General features: G+C 34.6%; 1 protein-coding gene across 1 annotated transcript; it reads right to left on the bottom strand.

The window, feature by feature from the left end:
- Positions 1-4,361: 4,361 nt before the first annotated feature.
- On the bottom strand, positions 4,362-8,471 carry LOC128547149 (uncharacterized). The gene is made up of 2 exons (XM_053518900.1): positions 7,928-8,471; positions 4,362-7,714 (listed from the first exon to the last, which is right to left on the bottom strand). Exons 1-2 carry the CDS (start codon positions 8,469-8,471, stop codon positions 4,362-4,364), a joined length of 3,897 nt encoding a protein of 1,298 aa, XP_053374875.1.
- Between the last annotated feature and the right edge of the window lie 1,095 nt (positions 8,472-9,566).

A 9,566-nucleotide genomic window follows, 5' to 3' on the forward strand; every position in this document is an offset into this window, starting at 1 on the left:
GCAAAATTGGATTTTCAGTCTGGTCTCCAAAATTAGTTCTTCTGCAAAAGGGCCGTAAGGGAATTAGGCCGGAGAGAACGGGTCAGTGTTGAGTACTCGATACCTTAAGTTGATCCCTAATGACCACTGGTAATGTCCATTTATTATGTGTTCTATGCTGCGTTTCTTCGAACGACAATGCAGCCCATACGAGCACCTTGCTTTCCGAGCAAATATTACATAATCAAACGGAAATTTCCTAACGTCATTGCGCATCCAGTACATTAAATACTACATGACGACTCCATTGACCCAAACGAATATAAAGTGCATATATGAAATAGCATTTCAAATGGAAAAGAAATAAAAATTAAATCATACATATTCAGTTCTTATCTTTAAATATCACTAAGATAGATACAAAACATAGTAGAAACTCACGGTCGCACTGTCGTGAGTTTGATCCCCGGGCGATCCCCGGGCGATGCGCATGCATGTTCTACGTAACAATTTGATAAAAGAGATTGTATCTGACATTACTCGTCCTCTACCTCTGATTCGTGTAGAGAAGTTGGTAGTTACTTGCGAGGAACATGTTAGAAATAGTATAGAATCAAGGAACAAACTAGTTTATATTATTAACTGAAATACGCTAAATCTAAAACAAAGAAAGAAACAAACAAACATTCAAGTAGAACACAACTGTTTCATTGGAATAATTTCTCATCGTTAGGTTTGTATCTCTGTAATGTGGCTGATGTATGTGCGTAAATCGTTGTATGCTTTCCTTATCAAGATTATTGATACTGGTCACACTACAATAAATAATATTTCCTATATTTTCTATATAAAACTGACATTTTTAAAGAGCTATCAAACATAGCTAGACCCATTTCAGAGAACAAATCCTTACCTCATTTTAAAGAGTTATGATAAAACTGATATAAAATGAAGAAAAAAGTAGGGGTCGTATATCTTCTAAGAGAGAGTTCTTTTGTCACATATTACTGTAAAATCACATCAAAAATCACACTGCTATGACCTGGAAGTACTACTCATACTAAAATTGAGTTTCACTTCCCAATTACAACTTGCTCACCCATTTTTTTCTACCAAAATGTCAAAATTACATTTACTATGAAATTTAAACAGAAAACAGTTTTAATTTAGACCTCTGTGGTCATGCCAAGTGAAAAATTAGTGTTCAAAAACCTGTCCGCCATTACGCGACTAGACCAGATGGCTCCCACGCTGGTTCCTTTACTATAATTAGGCCTACTGGAAGATGAAATGCAAAACCTTTTTATCCGACCGCTTTCCGATTTACCGTTTACTTTTTGTGAAAAGTTTATATATAATAATCAGACTATCTACTGCTCGTGAACATCAGGTATTACATTGTGACATTCATTAAAATATAACATCGTATTTTCAGGCGGTGAAAGTTATTTCTGTAAAGTTATTAATGCCACATTTACCTCTCTGATAATCTGTTTTACATCTTTCTGTTCAACAAACACATCTTTATGTGCATCTGTAACAGATTATTCAGTAACAAGGCCTATTGATTTTAAACATTATCAGAGAAACATTGAGCACATGCACGTATAATAGAAAATTCCTCATGAATAGGGAATACAGAAATTAATTACATTTCTATAGATTAAATCTGAAATACCGTAACAGATGTTTGAATGCATACAGATAGCAACATTACAAGGATAAGTTGTATAAACATGGATGGTTAGGCCGTCACAAGAATTAATTTATCAACCGCCCCAATAGCTCAATGGTAGAGTGTTCGCTTTGAGTGCGGGAGGTCTTGGGTTCGATTCCAGGCCGAGTCAAAAACGTGAAACATGGTACTGGTAGCTCCCTTGCTTGGCAATCAGCATTTAAAGGGTAGTACCAGTACTACATAAGCACAGATAAGTCTCTGTTACTGGATACCTAGTTTGTCGCACAGGAGCTTTGTAGCTCGTGTTATATGTTAATTATATGCGACTTTAAATAAAGCTTACCTTTACCTTTAATTTAGATGAAGATACTTTGGATGTACGAAAAAAAGAAATAGCAGTCTCGGTCTTCATGAGAGGAAATGTAAGTCCCCACCCCGCACACACTCTCTAGCACCGCCTTAATCGGAATTCTACTAATAATCGCAAAGGTCTAGAAGATATAACAGCATTGAATCCAGTCCGATGGAAATTTTCACGACTACCACACAACACTAAAACACTACTACACTAAAATATAAAAGAAAAGCCTTTGAATATATAGAATGTGACGTATCAGAATGATAGTATACCCTGTTGAGTCTCTTCCAGATCCAAAGAATTAATTAGATATGTTTCATTTTAGTGCCAAAGCTCATATCACTGCCCCAATGGTAATATTAACTTTGGCCTTTTATAGTTGGTAAGCATTTACATGTAAAACACATTGTCAAAATGTGATTTTAACACTTTTCAAATAAAGCAAATACCGTATTGCCATAAAGTATTCATATTATATGTTTTAATCAATTACAGTAATAGTATTATGTAATAAACAGAGTATTTCCTTTATATTCCCACTTTAAGTTTCATTTCACAGTATATTGAGAAACAGTACTTTAGACAGTGATCATATAATCTAATTATTTTGAACATTAATACAACACTGCGACAATTACTGCATTTGGGAAAGTCAGAAACCTACTGTTAAATGGCAATTACTGCAAAATACATCTCAGTTTATGTTATAATTAATATAACAGTGTATCCATATGAAATATTTCCCTAACTTGTGTATCACGGCTATTTTTTTTATCACAAAATACGTTTTGGCATTGACCGTGTTAAGATGTCGGAACATTTTGTCAAAATGGGCAGCCTAAACCAGTTTTACTAACATATCCAGTTTATCAATTTAAATACTGTTTCTCACTGTATACTCATACAGTGTTGATCATACAACGTTACATTCTGTTGTCAGCAATCCTATTTAATAGTATCTTCGACCTGTACATGTTTTCTGATCATTTATTGCAGAAGAAAATGCCCGTTTTGTTTTATTTCCTCACCTGTTCCGCTTACAACTATAATTACAACTATTTTCTTTTTTTAACTTTTATTTTCTCTATCAATTCACTTTTCAACATGGCTGACTTAAAAAAACATGGTCATATTTCACGCAAGTACAGAAATTACAGTAAAGTAATTACCGAAAAGAGCAAAAATTCCCGTGCTCGGCCTTTTAGGCGCGTGAACCCTAAATTACTACTTGAAAACTTAACTAATTCTTCAGAACATACTCCCCCACCTTGATAAGTTTGATTCAATCTAACTTATCAATAACATTTGACTACAGAAAATTATTTTATACAAAAATGAACATTTTGGAAAAATAACAATTTTGACAAAACTACAAGAAAATATCTAAAGCTAGACACTTTTAATATACTTCATATTTACACTGATAACTAGAATATTTCACTTTACTCTTTATCATCAGGTAGAACCAATTCAGCTGCTTTGTCTTGTAAAATTATATAGTAAATAAAGCTTATGACAATTTGGTTGTTTCAGTTCAGACTTTGGACAATAATATCAATCCAGTCAACACCAATAATTATTCTTTCAGTTACATGTATACAAAATTCTAGCATTCAAAAAAGTCTTACAATGCTCAATATATAACCAACAATTACGAAACACCTAAAATTTTAAACCTATACATTTCAACTATTTACTATAATACTAATCGCTAGAAAACTTTACATAAATTTACTCTAGCAACAATTGTCATGTTAACATAATTTATTGAATAAAATATTGAGCACTATATTTTTTTTTACGCTATTCATGTGTACCGTTTATGACTAGTATTTTTGTTAATTAAACAATTCTTGACATTCTGCGTACTTACTAATGTACTGATGTTCTATCTATTAATTTGTCTTATAAAAAATTTGTAATATGTGATTTTCAGATGATATAGTCCCACAACTGTTTTACATAGTTACATACATGTACATTCTCAATAACATTAAACAATTAAGTTCATGACATAGTAAACTTTAAACAGTTCATTTTCATACAAAAAAATTGTTAATAACTAATAAAAAATGTACAATCTCCTAGAGACAATATTTTCTTCTAGAGTCTTTGTTTGTTTTACAATCTTCTTCATCAGATTATACAATTCCTGAAATAAGAAAAATGTTTGTCCTTGTGCCCAATCTTTATCTTAATTTACTGATTTTTAAAAATTACTGCTTCTGAGGGATTATTATGCCCTCCACTTATAATTAGCCACTGATATGAGGGATTATTATGCCCTCCACACGCGAATTATGAGTAACTGTAAACATTTTCTGCTTTAGTACGCGTTAATATTATTTAATCATCAGCATTTATTTCTAATGGGCACAGTTTTGTTTTTGGTCGCACAAATTCTTTGCCATTCATTAAAACATTTGCTGCACGCACATGTCCATCGCGACTTGTATGCACACGCGTAATACGCCCTAATGGCCACTGTGCTCGCGGTAAATCATTAGACGTAACAATCACGACATCGTTAACTTTCAGGTCTGGATTAATTCTATGCCATTTTTTTGATGTTCGTAGACTGGGTAACCACTCATGTAACCATCTATTCCAGAAGTGTCGAACTAACTCCTGTATTCTACGCCATCGCTTTCTAGGACTGAATTCTGTAGTATCCACACTTTCAGGAGCAAACTTTCCCCCGATTTGTCCATGCAGAAAATGGTTTGGTGTAAGCGGTATACAGTCTGCTGGATTACTAGTTTGATATGTAAGTGGTCTTGAATTGATCAAGCCTTCAGCTCCAGCAAATGCCGTCATAAGCTCTTCGTCAGTAACTGAAGCATTTTGTAATATTGCGTATGTTGCACGTTTAGCACTTTTGATCATTATTTCGTGTACACCTCCCCAATGAGGAGCAAAGGGTGGAATAAATTGCCACTGTATTCCTTTATTTGCTGTGTTTTCTTTAATTTTATCCTGATCAAGACACTGCAATAACTGTTTTAATTCTTTGTCAGCACGAACAAAATTTGATCCATTGTCTGATAACATAGTTTTTGGTAATCCCCGACGACTAACCATCCGGTACAACGCATTAAGAAAAGAATCTACATCCATTCCAAATGCAATCTCTAAGTGTACAGCTCTTGTACTCAAACAAGTGAATAAACAAAGGTATCTTTTTTCTCGACGTTTTCCACGGCCTTGAACAGTTACAAATGGTCCCGCATAATCTACTGCTACATGAACAAATGCTCTTAATGGCATATTGTGACGGATATTTGGAAGTAGCGCCATAATCTGTTCTTTTGGTCTTGCTTTGCGAAGTTTACACTTTGTACATTTGTTTTCTACTGCACGAATTACCTCCCTTGCAGATGGTATCCAATACTGTGTTGATAACACGGAAAGTGTGTAGTTTGTACCACTATGTCCTGAATCTTCATGAAAGTGACGAACAATTAGTTCAGTAATCCAATCATGTCGAGGTAGTATCACTGGATATCGACAGTCATACGATAACATTTCAGCGTATTTTAAGCGTCCATCACTTCTGATTACTCCTTCACCGTCAATTTTTGGATTCAATTTGATCAATTTGCTATCTTTTGGTAGTTCTTTTTGCTTAGATAAACATGTAAATTCTTCCTTATAATGAGACCTTTGAGCTTTTATTATTAATTTTACTTCTGCATCATGTATTTCATTCGCACCCAGTTGTCCTTCAATTCTTGCTGTTTTTGTACGTTTACAATTTTCCACGAAACGCATAACCCAAGCATATACCCGTACTAATTTTGTCCAACTGGAATATCGTTTCGGATCAAGCCGCCATTCTTCATTGCATGTTTGTACATCCGCGCTCTGTGTGTGCATTGTTTGTACTTCAAACTGCATTTGTTTTGACTTTTTTATTTCACTGTTCTCATGCGAAAATTCAACTTTACTTTTTGGCCATTCGCATTCATTTTTCTTCAGAAATTCAGGTGCGTTCCACCACAACTCGTTCGTTTCTAAATAAGATATTGAACATCCTCTACTTAAAATGTCAGCCGGATTTTGTTTTCCTTGTACATGTCGCCATTGTATAGGATTTGAATGATACTGAATCTCTCCAATTCTATTAGCAACAAATGGTTTGAAAATTGTGCTTCTATTTCGTATCCAATGTAAAGCATTCATACTATCTGTCCAAAATGTGCAATTGTTAATACAAATGTTTAGTGCAGCACAAATTGACAATGTAAGTTTCAAGCACAGAACAGCTGCCAAAAGCTCTAATCTAGGAATACTTATCGTCTTAACCGGCGCTACTCTACTTTTTGCTGCAACGAGTCTAACCGAAATGTTATTGTCAGAATCTTCACAGCGAGCATACACTACTGAACCGTAAGCTTTTTCTGATGCATCACCGAATGCATGTAATGTTACTCTTTTTGGCTGAACATAGCTTTCATGTCTTATACATCTTGGTATTTTGATTTGTTTAAGTTCTTTCAATTCAGATAACCACCTCAAAAATGTTTCATTCATTTCATTTGGAACAATTTCATCCCAATCTAATCCAGCTAACCATAATTCCTGCATCAGAATCTTTGCTTGCACGATATATGGTGCAACAAAACCATGTGGATCAAATATAGTCGCTATTTTTCTTAGAATTGTTCTCTTTGTCAATGTTGTATAGTTATCCGACTCTTGCACATTGAAAATAAAACAATCTTCATTAGCTAACCATGTTACACCAAGTGTTTTTACAGTTGGCAAGTCATTTTTGTCCAGTTCAACTTTAGAAGCTCTATGCTCAGTGGGGATTTTTTCTAGTACGTCAGCCGAATTTGACAGCCATTTTCTTGCATATATGTTTGCTTTCGCCCAAAGTTCTGATAGCTGATAATACAATTCAATACCTTCCTCTACGGTAGACACAGAATCCATACTATCATCCATGTATGTTGAGCTAAAGACCGTTTCTGCAGCACGTGGATATTCTTCTTTATGTAATTCAGCATTATGTCTAGAAACATATTGGGTTAGAAATGGTGATGCATTAACTCCAAACACCAGTGTTTTGAATTCATACCGAATTGGTGCTGAAGAATTCCAAAGAAACCTGTGATATGATCTGTCAATAGGGTTAATTCCTACACGTAAGTACATCTCTTCAATATCACACATAATTGCTATGGGCTGACTTCTAAATCTCAACAATACATCAAATAATTCATTCTGCAACTTTGGTCCCTGATATATCGCCTCATTTAGACTTAATCCCTCTGTTTTTGCTGCTGCATCGAAAACAATACGGACTTTAGTTGTCTCTCGATCCAGTTTAACTACCGGAAAATGTGGTAAATACCACTCACTGTCATTGAAACTTTCATTCGGGTTAACTTCCGTTATATAACCTTTATTTTGATATTTCTGTAGTGTGGTTTCATATGCTTCTTTCACAACTGGATCTTTCTCTATTTTCTTTTCTGTGTTTCTTAATCTCTGTAATGCCATTTCATAGTTATTTTTCAGAGACGGCTTTTTGTCATTCCATGGAATGGATACTTGATAATGTCCTTCACTACATGTTATCGTAGATTTTACTTGTTTCACAATGGATTCGTCTTCGACTGACATGGTACTCCCTTTTTGTGGAATGTGTTCTATTTCCCAGAATTTTTCTATCGATTTTTCGATATTTATATCTTTTTGCAAAAAAAATGTATGATAATTTCTACTTTCATTTTCAACAGAATTTTCAACGGATCCAACACAAGTCCAGCCTAAGGGAGTGAGACGAGCTATTGGTTCACCGGGTTCCCCTCTGACTTCGTGTAACGAGTAATGTAAATCTGAATAATCTACCCCAATCAATAAATCTATTGTATTTTTTCTCTTACACACTGGAAATTGTATACCATTTAGATGTTTAAACTGTCCAGATTGTTTATTCCAATCTACTGTTCTGAGATTTCCTGTTACACAAGTTGTTGTTGTAGCCTCCATTCCCATTTTCACTTGACCATTCAAGCCTTCAATATGAAATTTCACAGGTGCAGTTTCAAAAGTTTCTTTTCTACCATTCATAACATTTACTGTTATCAACTGTGCATTAGATACTATGTCTAATCCTAATTCTGCAGCTACATCTGCATTAATGTATGATTTTGAACTGCCATCGTCCAACAGTGCATTTACAGTCAACTGTTTACTTCCATTTTTTACTATTACTGGAACTGTGCGAAGTGAAATCCGATTTGGTACTGAGAAACGATTGTCATTATCATGATCCTGATGTTGAACATGATGACTTGTCGCATTTTCATTTGTAGTTACATTTTGTTGATTCATTTCATCTTTGTGTAAAGACAAACTGTTACCCGCATTTTGATAATTCATTTCTTCATTATGTAACAACCTATTATGGTTCTTTTTACAACCTTGAATTCCGCAAACTTTCATTCTATTACATGTACTACCAGCATGTCCGTTTCCTAAACACCGAAAACACAACTTCAGATCTTTAGCTTTTTCCCAACGCTGTGATGGTGATAATTGTTTGAACACGTAACAGTTCCAAACATCATGATTATCAAAACAGACTTTACAGACCTTTTGGCTTCCTTGACTTTTTTGTTATTTACAAAGTGAGTAGTTACTTGTGGTCTTGAAGGCTTCCACTTGTCTCCAGAAAGTCCATGAACAGTTTCGGCAGCAGCAACATAGTATTTAGCCTCCTGATTGAACCACTTTCTTAATGTTTGAACGGATTCATCTTCTTTAGATTCATAAATCCACCGATTATACCTCGTAAGCATTGTTTCAGGCAATTTTTTCAGAAGTTTCAAATACAGTGCTCCATCTCCTAAATCTTCTTCCTTTTCTGCTTCTATCAAATTAATCACTACAATATCTAACAAGTCCGCAAATTTCTCGATAGTTTTAGCACTCTCCTCTTTCATTACCGGAAATTTGTCTAATTCTTCTAGATATGCCATAACTTGCCTTCGTTTACCTCCAAACTTTCTATCTAAACGTTCTTTTGCTGCTTCGTAACTAGCTGCCGAATGCCCTAAATTTTCAATCGACTTCAATGCCTCACCAGATAAATATTGTCTTAACTGCAAGAGCTTATATTCAGCAATAGACGGTGCACTGTCAATACAAGCATTGAATGCCGCCTTCCAAGATTCATACTTTCTTTTCTCACCTGTGAATACTGGAATTTGTACCCTTTTTAATTGCTGCCACATATCTTTGCCTAAACCTTCGGTTGTAGCACTAGCTGGCAGTGAAGCCTTCGTAGACTTTTTAAATACAGTTTTATGGGTCTCACTATAGTCTTTTTCAATTATGTCAATTTCTTCCATAACTTTTCTTTCGTTTTCTAAATCATTTACTTCTCTGTAAGATGAACACAATTTGTGCATAGTCCCTAAAGCAACTTCATTTGCATCATCTAAATAGTCTTGATATTTTCGAATTTCTTTTTTGTCCAACTCTTCATCGATATCAACGTCTAAACACCGTAAAAGTTTGTTTTTTGTCTTTGTATAG

The sequence above is a fragment of the Mercenaria mercenaria genome, chromosome 12, assembly GCF_021730395.1.
Source record: "Mercenaria mercenaria strain notata chromosome 12, MADL_Memer_1, whole genome shotgun sequence".
Lineage (NCBI taxonomy): Eukaryota > Metazoa > Mollusca > Bivalvia > Venerida > Veneridae > Mercenaria > Mercenaria mercenaria.

Coding starts and splice junctions, on each gene's coding strand:
- LOC128547149 (XM_053518900.1), bottom strand. CDS start 8,471: ATGAAAGTTTGCGGAATTCAAGGTTGTAAAAAGAACCATAATAGGTTG. Junction 7,715..7,927: donor ACAGTTTAAACATCTAAATG/GTATACAATTTC, acceptor TTTTGCAAAAAG/ATATAAATATCGAAAAATCG.